This window comes from Anoplopoma fimbria, unplaced genomic scaffold, assembly GCF_027596085.1.
Source record: "Anoplopoma fimbria isolate UVic2021 breed Golden Eagle Sablefish unplaced genomic scaffold, Afim_UVic_2022 Un_contig_13662_pilon_pilon, whole genome shotgun sequence".
NCBI classification, from domain to species: domain Eukaryota; kingdom Metazoa; phylum Chordata; class Actinopteri; order Perciformes; family Anoplopomatidae; genus Anoplopoma; species Anoplopoma fimbria.
In genome coordinates this window covers 1-20,617 of record NW_026554438.1, presented here as the reverse complement: position 1 = coordinate 20,617, position 20,617 = coordinate 1, and the positions used below count along the sequence as shown (strand labels likewise).

The following is a 20,617-nucleotide window of genomic DNA, read 5'->3' as shown; positions in this document are numbered from 1 at the left end:
TTCTTCTTCTTGGTAGCATATATGGTAGCTCGCAGATCTTTGGACACACATCGCCACCTGCAGGCAAGACGGCGCAGATGAATCTCAAGTTAGTGTGGTTGCTGTGCAGCAGCAGCATCTCAGGGAAACATGATCATAACGTCAGTGTTTAGGTTACCTTGTACATAATAATAGACAGTCGGCTTCCACAATGCCAAAAAAATATAGCTACATTTAATCATTTATTAGTAGGAATAGATAATCGGAAGAAACATTTCAGAAAATAATGTGAATATAGAAATATATACATGAATGCCTATTTAGAGAAATAGATTTAAGGGGTAGCTTAAACACCCATTTTATGATAATGTTATCCTGAGATGTTCCACACACCTCATAATAGTATTGCCATTATGGAAGAGAGGATTTTTGTATTATGATTTATCAATCAATGTTTGTATATAAACTGTAGTTTCCATTATAGATTGTGGTATCTTTGATGTTGGGAAGCACCTTCTAATACACTTAATGCACAAAAACTGTGAGGCTTATTTCCTGACAGCTCAGGGTCCCTAAATGGCCTTACCTGAGGATGTGCTGACTAAATCTCACTGGAATGTTCCTTATTCCTCTTCTTTCCCTGAGCACAACCGAAACTCAATATTTGCAAATTACAGGACAGCGTGTTGGAGTTCTCTCTTCTCTTGGGTATTTTCAGAGTAGACACTAAAAACTTTTAAAAATCTGTTTTGACACTTTTCCTTTGCAAACATATACCAAGATATTTTACTTAATTTTACTTAAGCAAGTGTAACGACAAGGGGTCTTTGAAGCTATTGGCCAATAAATAAATGCACATAATGTGCTTTGTGAAAGGGAAATAAACCAGGACCAGCCCCAAGGCAATTTGAGACATATGGGATACACTGTCAGAAAGCCATTTCACAAATGCCGCACTTAAGAACAATTTAAAAGCAGTTGTACTTTACTTGAGTATTTCTAATTCATATTACTTATACCTGTACTTCCCTATCTTTCAAAAGGGAAGGTTGAACTTTTTACTCCAATACAGCTGACAACCATGTCACTCATAACCAAATTCATACAATTTTACAATTTTCACACACAAAACATATGTTAAACAAATACAACATAATGCATTGTGATAAATCAGACTACTACCTCAACAAGCTACAACACTAAAATGCTTATCACACCTTAATGCATTGTAATGTTTTATCACATTTTTGGAGTTTGACAGTAGGCGCCAAGCTTTACTCCGGTACTTATTCCAAAGTGCTGAGTGACAAAAGGAGGCTGCTTTTCCCATGCCTGGCCTCTCTGATACTGGAATCTGACTGCTTTCCATCATGCTGCAGAATATATGAATATTTACCAGGGCAACAACTGACAACTGACTTGCACTATTTTGCAAGACTTTTACTTGTAATTGAGCACATTTACAAAGCACAAGAGTTCTACAGGGGGTAAGCTGAAGTTGTTGTTCTTCCTGTTGCATATAATTTACTAGGTAACAATAAATGGTAGTACTGAAATGCCAGAGATATGTTTGAGTTGATTTAGAAACAGTGGCTCCGTCACATTTGTCCACCAAAGAACACTGGAAGTTTATTTTTCAAATGCAATATGTCCTGTTTAGTACATATTGTAACCACAATTCTTTAACAACAAGAGGAATTCTTACAAAAAAAGTTTGTGAATGTTACATGTTCATATAAAAAAAAAAATGATTATTGACCGATATCTCTTTATCAGATTTGTGTTACCCTTAAATATCAAAATTAGCTTCGAAAATCCAATATTGGTCAGGAATATAAAAAATAGCCCAATTTACATCAGGTAAAATAAATTGTCCAGACATTGCATGATAACACATTCACATCTATTCATTATTTTCTTGATCGAATCTTCAGTCTTCACCTTTTGGCCCAGCATTTTGCAGCTCCTGGATCAGTGCTGGGAGAGAAAACAGTAATATAACTAAGAGTAAAACACAAAAGCTTTCTTTCAATATTAATAGTTTGTATAAGCTTAATAAATCAACCTAATGGCAAGGGACAGCATAGAAGGTAGAGCTCACCTGTGATAATCTCCTCCTTAACTTTTTGAAGTTCTTTTTTCACTTCTTCAAGAATTTCCTTCAAACACATATACAATACCATAAGACCTTGATATTAGAAAGTTCTTACTTGCCAAATCCTTCATCATAATTAAAGTCAATCAGTTTTTTAGTAAACAGCTCTATGCGATAACATTGCACATTAGTGGCATCCTGTTGCGCATTTGATGACATTACTCCCTGGTGCTTGCAAATCCCGGTGGACTGTGAAACACATTGATAATATTACAACATTGTTTCTAGCATCTTTGTTCATTAAAAACAAAAGCCACATCATTCCCTGTGTCAGAAAAAATGATGTTGTTCTTGTTGACTTAAAAGTTGATAATGAACAAGAGGAGGAAAAAGGCATAACACAGAGCTTTGCTATAAGTCTAGCTGCAGGATGGTGTTTTATGTGTAAAAAAGAAACCAACCTGTTTGATTCTTTCCATATTACTATCATTTCCTGCACCATCAGAGTTTGTTTTCACCACCTTCATCCTAAGACAGAAAGAAAAAAAAATCTGTTTTTTTGAGATCATGAAAGAGCTAGGCAGGAGAAGCAGCATACCTTATTTCAGACAGAAATAACAAAAGCCCTTTATAGGTATAAACAAATAAAAGAGTAAGAGAAAGAGGGAGACAGAACAGCAGCAGTCAGACAGTTAAAACAGTGCATGAAATCAATATTTAGCATAGATCTCCCATCGTCTCAACAGCTGCTTATAGTTCAGCGAGAGCAAGTCTTTATAGAGAAATTTGAACAAGTCTCTGAAAATCTAAAAGTCCTGTTTTGCTTGTCAATATACTATACTCTATGCTGGTGTAAATCCTGTAAATTTCCCCGCTGCGGGACTAATAAAGGATTATCTTATCTTATCTTATCTTATCTTATCTTATCTTATCTTATCTTATTTTATCTTATTTTATACTGGAGTTTGTTGAAATAGTGGAGCAATAATGACTAATGAGTTTCATTACTCAGGTTGACCAATGCTAATAGTCTTTCTGCTCTGACATTCTGACTTCATGAGCAAAACTTCCCAAAGTTTAGTGAAGCAGTGATACGGAAGACTGTCACCAAAGAAGCATAGTAACAAGTCTCAGTTTCAGTCTCTTGCTACTATTACAGCCTCAGACATAAACTCCCAAATGTTGAATGCTTTATCTGTCGTAGTGAGTCCTTTTTAGCAACACAGCACTAACGATGACAGCAGTGATACAGTATGAGCTCATTTCACTGGCTCATACTGTAGTCAGCATACAAAGCCGAGAGCACTGAGAAGGAGACTCTCAGGACAGGAGAGAACTTTGGCAGGTGTGGACAGAGGGGGGACTGATACCTGGACACTGGGGTAGTGGTGGAGTTAGAGGAGGTAGAGGTGGAGGAGCTGGGGCTGGAGTCTTTCTGATTGTTGTCTAAGGATTTGGGCCTGTTTGCAAAAACATGCAGATTATTTTAGGCAACTGCTAAAATGTTTGGGTTTTTTGGCTGTGGAATGTGATGTTATTTAATGATCAATCATTTGGATAGTGACATTTTTTTTATTGATAAGGCTCTTACCTTGGATTAATGGCACATTTTTCTTTGGCCTTTCCATCAATTTCTGATGAAATATGATTGTATTATTACAGTACATGGCCATAAGATCAAATGAAATGTGAGAGATGAGTTAATATATGAAGCATATTTTATTCTAAGGTTGATCCAATGGTTTGGTTGCCGACAAAGAATATAAGAATAAATTATTTCTTGTTAGTTTGAAAACTGTTTTTTTTATATGATTTGGTGTGGCAATGAGAAGTCATACATTGAAAAGCCATTTATGTGGCTGTACAGTCCTGTCGGGTAGAAATGAACACGACTCACCTCCTGCTCCTGAGAATTTTGATATTGAGGAGTCACAATCCTCCTGTATTCATATACAGACATTAACCAAAGTTATCATAGACTCTTATCTTAAATCATGCTGCTCCTTCCACAAACATTACAGAATAATGCGAAGAAGTCAATTATACATGAAATAACCGACATGAGACTTACATTGTGAGGGTCTACCGTTTTTGAAGCAGGATTATCAGCAGCTTTCCTCCTATTTAAAATAGTTGTATAATTGACATTCAGAAGTCCCTAGCTTCAGATCATCACATACATATCTGTCCTACATGTCTCGTTAGTGACAACTTACCTTCTAGCAAAGATGGCGCTCATCTCTCCCATTAGACCACCTCCTCCACCTCCACCAGATGAGGGTGCTGGTTTGGGGGATGATGCTGCTTCTCCTCCCTCCTCCTAGAAACACAAAAAACCCTCCAGTCACCTTGTTCACAGGAATTTGGTTAATCGATCAACGTCCTCAGTTTGTCATTAACTAGAACATGGAAACCAAAATCATCCATCATTTGTGCTACATCTTTTGTATAGTCTATACAGCAGAGCAAGTATGCACCATGGCAATGCAGTGTTGGAGTACGCAAAGGTGATAATGCAGGTACCCTACCTTGACTGTTTTACGCAGTTTGGCTCCTGACAGAGCTGCACATAGATCATTTCCCCTCCACTTCCTCCAGTAGGTGGCGGGGGTGGTGCAGGTGGGACCATGCCCCCAGGAGGAGGTGGTGGAGGGGCAGGTGGGCAGGTTCCTGAGGAAGGTGGTGGGTGTGGAGGTGGTGGGGGGCCGGTGGGGCGGGTGGAGCGGGCGGTGGGGCAGGAGGAGCAGGAGGAGCAGTAGAGGTCTGCATCTCCCTCTCCAGGCGTTCTTTCTCCTGCTGGTCCTGCTTCTGGCGCTCTAGTCTGGACAGACATCGTCAGATGGTTCTGATGCTGGTGTTAAAAGCTGTTTCATATTTATGTTTGGCTTTCTCCACAGCTGAGTTAAATCTGTAACAGTGTCATTCAGCTCTGGAAGGTTTAGCTGATTAATTGATTAATCATTTCAATCATTTATGAACACACAGGATTCAGCTTCTCAAATGTGAGCTTTATGAGGTAATCATTGTTAACTGAATATATTTGCATTTTTCAATCAAGTTTTGACTGTTGATTGAATAAACAAAACAATCTGACATCCACTTGGGTGTTGAGACATCATGACATTTTTCATACTTTTCTGAAGATGCTCTAAACAGTTAATTGAAAATAAAATCAAGACCGTATTTCTAATGAAAATGAAGATTAGTTGCAGCCTCGGTATCATTTATAATAAATGGTACCTTCTCTGGTGTTCAAGCTCCTGTTCAGAGGGCCCCGTCTGAACCGTGCCTGAGCAGAAACATTATTTTGTGTGTTGAGTAAAGGCCATTTAAACTTAAATAAAGCAGCAGATGAAAGCAAGCTTGTAATCCACAAAAACCCACCTAAATGTGAGCCTCAATGTCATTTTGATAGCGTACATTCATGAGATACATTGCAGTAGGTGTTATCAAGCTGATGACATTTCTATATGCACGTACTTTTGATTACATTTGATTAGTCATTAGGCATATTTGATTTTAGCTGACAGTGATTTTTCACTGACTGGAAATAATCAAACACAGCACGCAACATATGGCTTGATAATGGATGTATTTCCAAATGATGTGTCAGTACCAACTAGACCAGCCAAATTAAATCACACTGGGACTATCACAAAAAATAAACAATTGCAAAATCCCCTTATTTGTTATTTTAATCAGCACTGACTGAGCTGGATCTAAAGTGCCATCTTCCATTGCTTTGTTTACCTTTGCCCGCCGGTGCATTGAGAGCCTCTAATGCATGCAACATGGAGTTGGCAAAAAGAGCAGCATCCTCTTTACTGCCAAAGTTCAGCCCCCACACCTGTTTGGGATCCCGCCATTGGTGGAAAGTTGGTGTGGCTTGATTATATTTTATCCCTTTGATAATGGGACAGTTGATCACCACCTGGCAGGAAACACATAATAGTGACAGTATAGAGGGTTTGAGACTTTGGGGGTCATACTTTATAATGTCATGTACACTGAAATGCAATTCAGATGGAGGTCAGATGTGAGTTGATTCAAATGTATAATAATTTGTTAAGCTTTTTATATTGTTCATGCTTGAATTGCATTAGACTATAAGGTGTAAGTGCTGTAATGTGACTAAAATCCACTAGGTGGTGATGATACTGTACTGTTCATAAAGAGCACAGGAAATAATTTCCAATTAGAACAACAGATCCCCAAAGGATGCTGTCTCCACTGCTCTCAACTTAGCCCTCACTTATCTTAGTCTCTGATGGTCAGAATTCACCAAACTTAAAATGTGCTCAATGAACGTTCAGAAACTGGAGCTATACTGGTAAACTACATTGTTGAGTTTGTCTGTTTTATTCATTGTGTTTCAAGGGAGGTAAATACAGAAAAATTAAGTATTCACAAAGTTTGGTGGGTGTGACCTTCGACCAGAGAGACTGCACTATGTGCGTGTACAACGTGAAGGTGACTGTCTGTTTGGCTGTGTGTGTGTGTGTGTGTGTGTGTGTGTGTGTGTGTGTGTGTGTGTGTGTGTTGTGTTGTGTGTGTGTGTGTGTCTGTGAACAGTTGTCTTGTACCTGCTGATCGGCCTGCAGTTTGCGGCCCACCACTCTAAAGGTGTTGGCCCCAGGGTTGTGATAGATGTGGACGCGGCTGAAGGAAGGACTGTCAGATCCCGCTGGCACCCACCGCTTGTTGCCGTCATCGTACAGCATGACTGTCGCCCTCACTTGGCAGATACTGGACTCACTGTGGGTAGAAGAAATGATGAGAAAGAAAAGGTGTTGAGATGCAGAGTACGAGAAAAAAAGGATGGAATGAAGTGCAGAGCAATAGTATTGTGATATGTAGTGTGGTAACAGTAGTAGTATAGATATGGACAGCTAAAAGAAGTACTCGATGAGATTTCTGGTCATCATATGTGTATTCAAGACAAACTGGAAACACAGGAAAGACCCACCCAACACCAGGGTGGGTGGCGAAGCTAAAAACTAATTTGGTGTAGAACACAATATTAATGCATCGCAGTGTTGAGTTCTATAACCTAGTTGTAACTAGCCAAGTCAGATTTGTAGTCTTTTTATATAGATAAATATAGAGTCCTACTCAACAGTGAGTGTTTTGAATACTAAACTCTTTCACGGCCGGCTGGTGTAGGACATATTCTGTTCTTTATGCCACAATGTCAAAATACTCTATTGCAAGTAAAAGTATTTTATTCAACATTACAAGTAAAAATAAAAAAGTATCAAAGCAAATGTACTCAATATGCAGCAGAGAGGCTCTTGTCAGTGATAAATTATACAAATGATTCCATAATTTTTACCGATACATATTGGCAACCGCAATTTATCTTGTTTTAATACATTATATATAATACAATCTTTAACAATACATGATATCTTTGAAGGTGCAATGTCTAAGATCTGGCCTGAATTTAATTTGAAATCGTTCAAAAAATATAAAGTATAGTGCTGCAGAGATAGCTACTGGCAACCAGCAAGTATTATTGTCCGGCTGTTAGTTAGTTAGTTGGCTCAGTTTTTTGGGGGGCTCCATGTTCATGTAGGCGGCTGTGGCTAAGAGGTACAGCAGGTTGTCCTCCAATCGGATGATTGGCAATTCTATGCTAGGCTCCTCCAGTCCATGTGGCCTTGGGCAATAACAGCTCACGAGGCTTTGTTCGGTGTATGCATGTGGGTGAATGATTTACTCTACTATATGTACTAATTTACTATATTGTACAAATCCAAGTCTATTTACCATGTCACACCTTTGAAAGGGTTTGAAACTGTATTTTTTATGTATAAAAAAAATAGATTGTCAAATAAATGTAGTTATTTCTCTTTGAAATGTAGTCATGTAGAAGTTTAAAGGAGCACGTAATGGAAAAACTCAAATCCCTGGGGTTCTATAAACGCATCTGGCATTTAATATTTCATAGTCACCCAGGCTTTTGTAAGACTTAAATGTATTTGTATTGAATCATTTTGATTGTTTTCAGGAAAAAGTAAGGAAATAGAAAATAGAGGTATGTTTGCAGTGTAGGCTACTGCACATACCTATTTATAAAAAATACTGTTCTGAATTAATAGCTGTATTAGTGATATTATCAACAGCAGTAATCAAGAGTAATATTGTACTCTGAATGTATTAAAATGGCCCCAAAAACAGGATTACAGTAGTAGTAGACCTATTTCTATGCTCGAATCATAAAGACAATTTAAGTCTTCTTGTTTTTCGAAGTTTGTGGCCTGTGGGAAATATTTACTTCCTGTAGAAACGGTTGTCATGTTTTCACCACTTCCTATGCTCAGCTGAATGCTACCTAATATGGACTGCATTGTCTCACCTGTCAGCGATATGAACCGACTTCTCAAACAGTATTTTAGAATTTTATAGACACAGGAAATACAGACAATCCAGCTCTGATATTTTCATTTTATATGTGACAACTGTAGAAACAGAACAGCTGCTATGAGCTCTAGACAAACAGACGTAAATGGAGTCTGAACTTCAGAACTTGTTTAGCACGGTCAAATTTAGAGTTGATAGAAAGCAGTATCCTACGTTTCTGCATATTTTCACTTTTCAAAGCATGAGACATTCAAAGTGATTCGGAATAAAAACACAGTTTAGAGTGGACTAACATTATCACTGTTTTTAAAGAATGACACCCCATATTCCAGCTGTAGGAAGTATTTTTAATAATCTGCTTCTTCTCATCAACTTGAATCCCTCCGCTCACAAGTACATTCGTTGTCTATTCAATCAAACATGTCATTCTTGCACACCTCCATCGCTCTCTCTCATGACATTGTTTAACACCAACCACTTGCACTTCTGCCTTTATATTCTCATTTCCTAGACAGGTTTTTTTCTCTCTTCCTGTTCTCGTCTCCTTCACTTGCTCTTTAAAATTTGTATTGTCACACCTCCCTCTTTTGCTGTCTCCCTGTGGCATAGCCCTGATTTCTGTTTGATTTCTTTCTTCCCTTCGTTCAGTTTTGTTTATTTGGGGGGGAATAACGATTAGTACAAGTGGTTCCCTGCAGAAAGTGTGTGTGTGTTGGGGGTGAAGGACGATAACATTCACTGCTCTCTTTCTCTCTCTGCCCTAGTCATGAGTCCTTTTCATATAAATATTTAGACTACTTCAGATAAAGAGTTGGATGCGTCACATGCAGTGGTTAAGTGCAACTCTCCATGTCATTGTGTCTCTTGGTTCAAGACAAAAAATACTGTTCTGAATTAATAGCTGTATTAGTGATATTATCAACAGCAGTAATCAAGAGTAATATTGTACTCTGAATGTATTAAAATGGCCCCAAAAACAGGATTACAGTAGTAGTAGACCTGGATGCAGATATAGTAGTGAAGTAACAGTAGCAGCATCACTTCACGTACAGTCGTAGTAGTACCAGTAGCAGTGGTAATAGTTTTAGCAGTGGCAGTTGTAGTACTAGTAGTAGTAGTAGTAGAAGTAGAAAATGTACATTATTAAGTATCTGTGTCAGGTGTATTGAAGAGGAGTTGAAGGGTTATGGAACCTCTCCCTGTCCACCCTCTCCCTCTCTACCCTCTACAGCTCTTCCCCCTCAGCTCCCCCTTCCCTCTCCACACCCCATCTTACCCTATTTTGCTCCCCTCGCCCCTAACGAGGTCCTTGACCTTGTTACATCTAACCGCCCCACCACGTGCTCCCTTGACCCGATCCCCTCCCCTCTTCTTCAGTCTATTGCCACTGAACTCCTTCCTTTCCTCACCCACCTCATCAACACATCTCTCGTCTCGGGATGCTTTCCCTCGGCTTTCAAGACTGCCAGAGTCACCCCCCTTCTGAAAAAACCATCACTTGACCCCTCTGATGTCAAGAACTTCAGACCGGTTTCTCTTCTACCCTTTCTATCCAAAACACTTGAACGCGCTGTCTCTAAACAACTGTCTTCCTACCTCCACCAGAACAACCTCTTGGACCCCCACCAGTCCGGGTTCAAGGTGGGTCACTCGTCAGAGACGGCCCTCCTTGCGGTGACAGAGTCACTTCACGCTGCGAGAGCGAACTCTCTCTCCTCTGTCCTGATTCTCCTGGACCTGTCAGCGGCGTTTGACACAGTGAACCACCAGATCCTCCTCTCCACCCTCGAGGGGATGGGCGTCTCAGGCTCTGCACTCTCCCTGCTTGCATCCTACCTGACAGGCCGATCCTACCAGGTGACATGGAGGGGGCCGTGTCAGAACCACGCACGCTGACTACGGGGGTTCCACAAGGTTCAGTTCTGGGCCCCCTTCTCTTCTCGCTCTACACAACATCTCTGGGTTCTGTTATTCGCTCCCATGACTTCTCCTACCATTGTTATGCCGATGACACCCAGCTGGTCTTGTCATTTCCTCCCGGTGACACCCAAGTGGAGGCACGCATTGCTGCGTGCTTGGCTGACATCTCGAAGTGGATGGCGACACACCACCTGAAGCTGAACCTGGACAAAACCGAGCTACTCTTCCTCCCGGGGAAGGGTTGCCCGCACCGAGACCTGTCCATCACCATTGATGATGCCGTGGTGACGCCAACTCGGACTGTGAGGAATCTGGGTGTGACCCTCGACGACCAACTGTCGTTCTCAGCAAACATTGCATCGGTCACACGCTCCTGCAGATTCCTCCTCTACAACATCAGGAGGATTCGCCCCTTCCTCACTGAGGAGACGGCGCAGGTGCTCATCCAGGCTCTGGTCATCTCCCGCCTGGACTACTGCAACTCACTACTTGCTGGAGCCCCGGCGTCGGCCATCAGACCTCTGGAGCTTGTCCAGAAAGCTGCAGCACGTCTGGTGTTCAATCGCCCCAAGTTCTCTCACACAACTTCCCTTCTCCGTTCTCTACACTGGCTCCCTGTAAGAGCTCGCATCCAGTTTAAGACTCTGGTGCTAGCCTACAGGGCAGTGAAAGGAACAGCTCCTTCCTATCTCCAGGCCTTGGTCAAGCCCTACACCCCTGCCCGACCACTTGGCTCTGCTGCCTCGGGGCGATTGGTTGCCCCGTCGCTCAGAGGTCCCTGCGGCCGATCCACCCGGTCACAGCTTTTTTCTGTCCTGGCCCCTCAGTGGTGGAATGAACTCCCCACTGACGTCAGGACAGCAGAGTCGCTGCCCATCTTTAGGCGCAGGCTGAAAACTCACCTCTTCAAGAAGTACTACCCGGAGCCTTCCTCGTAGCACTTATTGCACTCGTATTAGTTGCTGCACTTACTGTATTCGTATCAGTTCGCTGCACTTATTGAATTTGTATTTGTTTACTGCACTTATCCTATTCGTAGTAGTTTGTAGCACTTACTATATTCGGATTAGTCTGTTGCAATTATTGTTTTCGTAGTAATCTGCCTCTGCACTATACTTTTGCTCTGGCTTATGCTTTGAGATGCTTGTTTAAGAAAGGAGATGCACTTATGACTTCTGGTGACTAGTAGTTCTCTTGAATACCTATGTTGAATACACTTCCTGTAAGTCGCTTTGGATAAAAGCGTCTGCTAAATGACTGTAATGTAATGTAATGTAATGTAATGGAAGCAACAGCAAAATCTTCTGTCATCTCCAAAAGAGGGAACTGGCAAACTACTTAAGTAGCTCACTGTTGATTTATGGTTATTAATGCTGAAAAAGTATTCAGCATTAAGGTTTTTGTATAATCAAAGGGATATCACAGATGTATTTGTGTATGTTATCAAATTTACTGGACTTAGTGTTCATGTTACTCTATAACCAAGTCACAGCACTACTAACCAGCACCTCACTTCCTCCTAGTGCTGCAACAGCAATGAAAGAAGAACTGTGAACTTCATTACTTTTGCTTCCAAAGAACTGAATAAACATGAGTTCAGAGAAATGATAAACACATTTTATAAAAGATCATACTTGCCAGTATGGTTTGAACTGATTCTAGGGCATTACAATTGATAGATTTGACATAAACATGAATTTCTCATGAGTTAGAAACTTGAAAACAATGCTAAATGGCATGTTATTCAACACATTTCTATCATACGCCAGATGTGTTGTGTGTTGTTTTTTATATGTATATCTTAATAACATAAAATAGTATTATGCTTCTTTGTGCACAACAGAAAAGTGCCCTTTGCATAATTTATTTTCTTCTAAAATATCTGGTATGTACTGCCAGAGGTATAACTTTGTTATTGGGGATGTATTTGCACATGTTGTATCAGTATTGTTGTGCATGTTAACATGTAACTTTGGGTGCCTGCGTGTTTGTGTAAGAGAGTGTGAAAATAACTTGACATCTTCTAAGACTAGCTATGTCCCTTTAATAGCCATTGCTAGCCACATCAAGCCACAACAAGTGTTGTTCATTTCCTCTTACAGTACACAATCTCTCTGCTGTTCCTCATTCTCCTCATGTCTCTATTCCAGGCTGAACACAACCCTGTGCATAATATCACTAGATATCAGGTAAATTAATTATACACTATGCAATTATACAAAAGTGAACACATTCTTTATCAATATTTCCCTGTTTGCACTGTAAATATAATAGCCAATCTTTGACATCATAAGTAATGTTGAAATCTGTGACTGATTGGACAATGTGTCTGCTGTGCACAAACATTCATCATGTGTGTGCAGCTTGGAGAGTGGATGGAGTATGTCATTAGGTTCTGCGACCCATTTTGAGGACATTCTTCTATGTTGCCTTCCACCCTCAACATGCACACATACACACATGCTCAACTTGCATCTATTCCAAACACCAGTACAGTCATTTCTTATTTTTTTCTCTTTTTGCCATTGTCCCTTTTTTGTACAGTTTGACAGTAAAGAGGCAGACTGGAAACATGTGAGAGAGGGGTATGACATGTTGGGCTAATTCCACAGATCAGACACACAAGCACAGCAGTAAATTAAACAGATAAGGCAAGCACACACCTCACTGAGAAATCTCATTCCCACCAATATGAAAGATATCTGGATGACTTTTCACCAATATGTTTTGATTTTAATTTAAGACTGCACTCATTTTCAGCTGAACTTGGCATCATGTGTGTTCAGATTTATCCAAAGTAAAACAAACAAACAAACAAACAAACAAACAGAATCTCTCATCACTGTCAGATCATTGTAGATGCCACAATAAAGCTCATTTGAATTGTGCAAATATGTTAAATATAGTTGAATCAGAGTTTGCCAAGACTGACAGTGGTGACTGTCAATGAAATCATCAACTGATTATTCATAGTCATAGCTAACTGTGTCCTGAGCTAAGACTTGAGTCAGTGGACAAAAAGCTTGAAATTAGACAGGGTACAGGGACACTTTTTAGTCTAGCACAAAGAAATGCCGAAGCTACCTTTTTACCATTTAATTTCCATGCTGTAGCACACAGGCTGCTCTTTTGCATACAGTTAGAGTGCAGCTCAGGAGGGCAACAACACACAGTACAGTCAACAGTCTCAGCAGGCCTTTTAGGAAATGCTGACACTACATCCCATATCATCACACAGTATTAAGAAAAATGTATTAGAGACACATTCAATTACTGTGTCAAAAGACATATGCACACACAAATTAATATTATAAATATAATGAACTGTTAAATTGAATGTGATGGGGGAAAGACCCATTTAGAGTGAACTGCAAAGAGGACATCCCAAGTGAGCTTTGAAAAGCACTTTAAAGGAACAACGTGTGTTTTTTCTATATTATTAACCAATTTGAATATTGTAGCAACATATTGTTTCCACCTTCCCCATTGTGAAGCTGTTCCTTTTTATTAATATGCACTTAATATTTTTTAATATGCACTTTATAAAAAGGGTCAGAGCAGATTCTATCTGCTGAGGAGACTGAGGTCCTTTGGAGTGCAGGGAGCACTCCTGAAGACCTTCTTTGGCTCTGTGGTGGCATCAGCCATTTTTTATGCAGTGGTCTGCTGGAGCAGCAGCATCTCGACAGCCGACAGGAAGAGACTAAACAAACTTGTCAAGAAGGCCAGCAGTGTGCTGGGGTGTCCACTGGATACGGTGGAAGTAGTGGGAGACAGGAGGATGATGGCCAAGCTATCATCCCTGATGGACAACTCCTCCCAACCCATGCAGGACACCCTGGCAGCTCTGTGTAGCTCCTTTAGCCACTGGCTGCTTCACCCCCGGTGTGTGAAGGAGAGGTACCGCAGGTCCTTCCTTCCGGCTGCTGTCAGGTTGCACAACCAGCTCTGCTCACAGTAGACCACATGACACTAAAAACCTCTGCAATACAAATACACTGTGCAATACAATAGTTATAATAGTTTCTGTCTGTATATATAATATTTCAGTTACTGTGGATTCTTTACTGTTTTTTACTGTTTTTTTATTGCTCATTTGCTTATTTATAATACTTTTTTTGATCTTGTTTTTTTTTTACTATGTCTATTGTTTGCACTATCCTCTATGCTGCTGTAATCCTGTAAATTTCCCCGCTGCGGGACTAATAAAGGATTATCTTATTTTATCTTATCTTATCTTTTAATATATATGAACCACTTGGATAGCTTTCCTGTTCTTTCTTCTTCAATGGGACAATATGGACAGTACTGTGAATGGCCCAGCTGAAATGTGGGACATACACTGGCTAAATATAGCAGTAAGACAGGGCAAAAGTGTGTTTATCCTATCTACAGTTTGTACTTGATCCTTGGAGTGACCTCTATTGCTATTTGCATGATGGGGTTTAGTCTCGAGCTGCATCTGTATTTGCCATGCAGATCCCAGTGAAATAAGATGCATGCAGTTCATTTTCCAAAATGTGTTATTCATTGGCAGAACTTCTCATTGGAAATAAAAGTAATACATCCATCAATCCCTCCATTTTATATATCACCCTTTTCTTTTCAGCCTATCCCAGCATGCACTGGGCCAGTGGCAGGGAACAACACATCAATATTGAAGGACCATCATGTATGTGTAATCATGTAAAGAACAAAGTCAACTGACAGGTACTTGAATGTGTGTGTGAATGCCCTTTGTGTGCATTGTTAAAGTTTTGTAATCCCACCAAACAATTGCAACAGAAAGAGCTGAAAAAGAGAAAGGGCTGATTTACCTAGCAGTTAAGGCTGTGGCTCCTCTGTACTTGCTCCTGTTACTCAAACCGTGCCCATTGTCTGGGGCCAGGGCTTGGTCCGGGGCTAAAATTTGCATGCCAAGGGCCACTTGAATGCGAAACTCCCCGGATTCTCACTACCTGAAATGCAAAACCAGTGGGGACCAGTTAAAATGGCGCACACGCACAATCAACACAGGTGTACACCAGTCAAAATACCCCCCCCCCCCCCCCCTAGAGCTCCAAACCTCCCTACTCTTCCCCTGAGAGTGTTATGAAAATGAGCACTGTGATTTTGCTGACATACTGTACCTGCAGGTGGTTGACTGATGAGGCTTGGATGTAAGGATTAGAGATAAGGTGATGTCTAGGTTCGTCCACAAAACTAAAAGTGGTGTGGGTGCAAGGATCAGAGGTTGAGTGTGAGATACAAGATCAACTGAAGTAGAAGAAAAAGTGGACTCAGGCGGATAGAATTCAAAGGATGCCAAGATCTTTCCTTGTGAAAAAGAAACCTGGGGTATGTGGAGCATGGCAATGGAAGGAGCCAGAACAACTTCAGTGGAAAGAAGATAAAACACGAGGTAAGAATTTGAAGTATCTTAAGATAGTCTATGTTTTTAACTGTCAAAAGTAACCAGTAACAAAGTTAGTTTATTCCTTTTAAGCTGTCTCATGTTTTTTTATAAGTATGTTTGTATTTTTTTGTAATTAATTTGATCTTGCTAATTTACTTATAAAGCAAACATTTGTTTCCTTTTATCCTCTTTTAGTTAATGAAATTTTTATGGAGCAGATACCCTGCTGTCCTGACACCCAACAGCCTGCAACTGTGTCTCAGTCAGTAGCCACCTTAGGATGTGAGACAGCAGGAATGAGAGTGTCAGTACCGTTGGCAGGATCAGGAGGACCAGGGGCCGACACCAGGCCGGACTGGTCCACACTTATGGTCCGGGGCTCCCTCTACCATCCCACTACACTGGCACTTCACAGAGCGAAGGTTATAGGTCACATTTTCTATAAGTATAGTGTCATTCTTATAATATGAGCAAGTTGATGTGGGCCATGGCATTCTACAAGAAGGCCAGCTATGGTAGTGAAGCCTAAGCTGATGCAATGCAAATATTGGTCTGTGTCTAGCTGCCAAGTATGCTCTCTGTTTGGGTGAGTGTAGGCTTTTAAAGCAGCTTCAAAGTACATTAGGCCTCAGTGAGAGAATGGTGTTGCCTTTCAGAGGGCACAGCCTGATACCCACTGCAGGGCGTAATGATAGGTCAAACATCATTAAATATGAAGACTTTGCTTCCATAGGAATGCTTGGCCCATAGTGTGTATTGATTATTATTTGGCAAGAAATTGTTCCTTATAAGTGAAAGGGTGAAGAGAGAAATCCTCACCCATATAGTCATATTCATTGAGCACTTTTGTCTTTCCAGCCCCGTGCCCGTTCTTCCCCAGGCTCGGCTGACTTTGTGTGCTCAGTGTGCCACAAGATATTCCCTCTGCAGCGCATGCTGACTCGACACCTGAAGTGCCACAGCTTGGTGAAGAGACATCCTTGTCGATTTTGTGGCAAAGGATTCAACGATACCTTCGACCTCAAGAGGCATATGCGAACACACACAGGTCATTCATAAATTTTGCTCAAACACACACACGCGCACACGCACACACACACACACACACACACACACACACACACACACACACACACACACACACACATATACACACAGTCTATGAGAAAATAAATACATTTTACTGGGACACTACAGAAAATTCAATGTATTCACATCATAGATGCTACCACTATCAGTGCATAAAAATGTGGCTACAATTCAGCAAGTTGACCAAGCACAGTCCAGCCATATATATTGGTTTGGAATCTATAATGCATGTTATTATAGAGCGCTTTTCAGGATACTCTAAAATACTTTACTTGAACATTTTTTAAAAAGAACCTAAATTATAAATACCGTCAGTATTATATTTGATAACATTTACATTTTTTAATTTTGAAATGTAACTGGAACTATAGTTGTAAAGTAAATGGTGCTCAGTAAAACTCTAGTGAAGTGTAAGTGCGATTAAAGTTCAAGGAATTTTCATCATATGTTGATTTTGGCTGTCCCTTAGAACAAAACTGCTAGTGTTTCCAAACAACATCCTTAGGCGTCATCTCGGTCTGTCCTGGAGGCCCAGCTGTAGTCTGAATTTAAAGAGTTTCTGGTTAACCTGCAGGATTGCATCTAATTTTGCACCGAATCTGACCCGGGGGCACAGATGAACAAGCATTAAGCAAAACTATATAGAAATATACAATCTTCTCTCTGACGGTCTCATTTACAGATACAGGTCATATAGAGCATCAGTATTAAACTGAGACTGTTTCATAACCAATTAAAAGTTCATCACAGTAGCCTTAAGTAGCCTCAAGTACTTACTTGAGCTAAAATCAGTCCAAAAGTCTAGTGAGTCACGAGTCATACAACCAGTGACAAACATTAACGGAGCAGTGAACTCCAGCAAACAAACATGTGGCCTTAAACAACATTCAACCAAGTCTGAGGTAAAGAAAATAACTCTGGATTTACTCACTAATAAATCTAAATTGAATATTATTAGGCTGACAAATTCAGTATCATGGATGGTTAATGACTGTGGCATGGACCTTGTGAGTGAGTGAGTGAGTGAGTGAGTGAGTGAGTGAGTGAGTGAGTGAGTGAGTGAGTGAGTGAGTGAGTGAGTGAGTGAGTGAGTGAGAGGTGAATGAGCGATTGGGTGATTTAGTGAGTGAGTGTTTCGTGCAGCCTCAGTCAGGCCTTCAGCTCTTGGCGGGGAGAGCTTGTGTCTGACTTTATACACAGTCAATATGTGTTTGTCAATGTCAAAGATCCATCCTTGGTAGGATTGGTCCTTCCAAGTTAGGTCAGTACATTACAATTTCTAGTAGGAATATTAATTTTGCATTCCTCCAAACAATATACACAGATCCAAACATGGAGGTCTATTAAAATATATATAAAATCACCAGGGACTTTTCAATTTAGTTTATAAAATATAAAATTGATATGCTCATTCAAACTTGACATAAACAAAATAAAACTCATCTAAACAGTCTTGGTAGGTCTAGTCGTTCCACTTCCAACAGTTGCTAACTGTGGGTTGGTCAAAATAAAGCCTTAATGCAACTAGTTTAAATGTAAAAATATATCTTTCCCTGCCTTTGCCGTTGTAGGACCTCAGTGCTATTAATAGCTCGCGTTAGGAGTCTGTTGCTGCACGACGACAGTTGTAACAACCTTTTTAATTAGGTCTTGTAAATCTAATATGAGTGAAGCAACCGGATTGACAATGTCAAGCCTCTTATTTGCTCAGAAACAGATTTTGGATCGCTTAGGTGAAATAACGGAAAATGTACTTTACATTAAATATTTTCCATTGCCAATTTTGTGTACAAGAAACGCGTTGTGTGCATATGATTTTGGATGTTTTAGGCGCACGGAGGATACACATACAATCTAAAAAATCCTCTGAATGAAGGACTTTGGAAAGTCCTTTGTCCGATGATATAGCATTTCAGTAGTTGAAGGATCCTTTCTTGACATTGACAGACCCCTGCTATCTACACGAACATGCACAGGGAAAAAACTTATTTTGTCTCCCCCTGCTGCAGGCATCCGTCCCTACAAGTGTGAGCTATGTGAGAAAGCCTTCACACAGCGTTGCTCTCTGGAGTCCCATATGAGGAAGATTCATAGCGTCCACCAACAGTATGCCTATCGTCAAAGACGCTCTAAGATCTTTGTGTGTGAGGATTGTGGTTACACCTCCAACCGCCCTGATGAGTACTTCCTCCATGTGAGACAATGCCACCCTGGCAGTCCCGCCCTCCGCAGGTACTACCGCCGCCAGGCCCATGAGAACAGCAGCTTAGCTCCAGCAGGCCGAAAACTCAACCCCTATTTGTTTTACTCAACCCCTGCATACTACATGTAGGGCTCTTTTCAATTCTGAACTAATCTGTTCCATAAGTCATTCATAATGATAGAGTGAAAAGACAATTTCTTAATTTGAAAGAATTTTTGGATTTGTATTCAACTGTGTTACACTTTTAACTTTTGTTTTTTGTGTTCATTCATCAGTTTTTGCTGTCAAGGACCGCTTTAAATGCAAAGTACTGCTTTTTATCTCCTGCTTTTCTCACTTTTAGGTTTTTATATTGTTTGTTTATTTCCTGCACTATGTTTACTGTTATAATAAAAACAAAGGATCAAACATAATTCTTTATGTTTTTATTGTATTATTAACATATACAAACATTTTTGTTAAAACTCAGCTGATTGTTCAAGGATCGATCGACCAACCAAGTCAATCAACATAGGTCAAGAAAACAAAATCCAAGAGTGGACTTTTCTATTTTATTTGACAAAGCACTTTACACGTAAACTTTAAATTCAATTCAATTTATTTTATATAGCCCAAAGTCACAAATTACAAATTAGCCTCAGAGGACTTTACAATCTGTACACATGCGACATCCTCCGTCCCGGAACCCTCACATCGGCACAGGAAAAACTCTCCTAAAAAAACACTTTAACAGGGAGAAAAAAGGAAGAAACCTATGGGAGAGCAGGAGGCCCGACGACAGTCCGGATATAACCACGTTTCATGGTGTAGAAGAAAATTTTATATCTTTAAATTGTATTAACTGTATTCTTTTATATTGCCTTTGTATTCCTGCCCGTTCTGTCTGTAACAGTAACCTCTATCCAGACAGAAACTATTTTACATTAATTAACAAACCTCTGTGAGTAAAACCTTTTGGTGTAATGTAAAAAGAGCTCAGGCCAGCCCTGTAAGAGGTAACACCTTAATTAATTAATTAATCACCTTTTGTTTTGTAGAACAGATGTGTATTGAGCCTATGCAAGTTCAATTCATAACAGGGAGAAAAAAGGAAGAAACCTATGGGAGAACGACAGAGGAGGGATCCTTCTCCCAGGATGGACAGAATGCAATAGATGTCATGTGTACAGAATGAACAGCATAACAGAGATACAACACATTCAATGTATATGACATAAATGATTCATATAATAAGACTACTTATAATAACAGCAGCAATTATTACAGTAGAATTATAATTATGAAAATAGGGATAGTAATGTGATTAATAATAATAATCGAAGTAGCAGTGGGTGTCAGTCGGCTCACAGCAGGAGGCACGACTACGGTCCAGGTACCACAACGATTCATGGAAACCTGCAGAGCGAGAAAGCAAAAAGGGCTTCAGGGTGGAAGTAAAGCTAAAATGCTTAATGGTACAGGTAATAGTAATAGTAATGTGACTAGTAATAATAATGGTGGTAGCAGTCGGTGTCAGCAGGGCCGTAGCAGGATGCACGACCACGGTCCAGGTACAGCCACGATTTATAGAAGC

At 40.2% G+C, this 20,617-nt stretch overlaps 1 protein-coding gene and 1 pseudogene across 1 annotated transcript; one reads left to right on the top strand and one right to left on the bottom strand.

Moving 5' to 3' along the window:
• Nucleotides 1-1,729: 1,729 nt before the first annotated feature.
• LOC129088623 (vasodilator-stimulated phosphoprotein-like) lies at nucleotides 1,730-8,977 on the bottom strand (annotated as a pseudogene).
• A 6,681-nt stretch (nucleotides 8,978-15,658) lies between these two features.
• On the top strand, nucleotides 15,659-19,173 carry zgc:171929 (uncharacterized protein LOC100124596 homolog). The gene is made up of 4 exons (XM_054595959.1): nucleotides 15,659-15,758; nucleotides 15,948-16,174; nucleotides 16,611-16,800; nucleotides 18,851-19,173. The coding sequence occupies exons 1-4, from the start codon at nucleotides 15,659-15,661 to the stop codon at nucleotides 19,171-19,173; spliced, it is 840 nt and encodes a 279-aa protein (XP_054451934.1).
• Nucleotides 19,174-20,617: the final 1,444 nt, after the last annotated feature.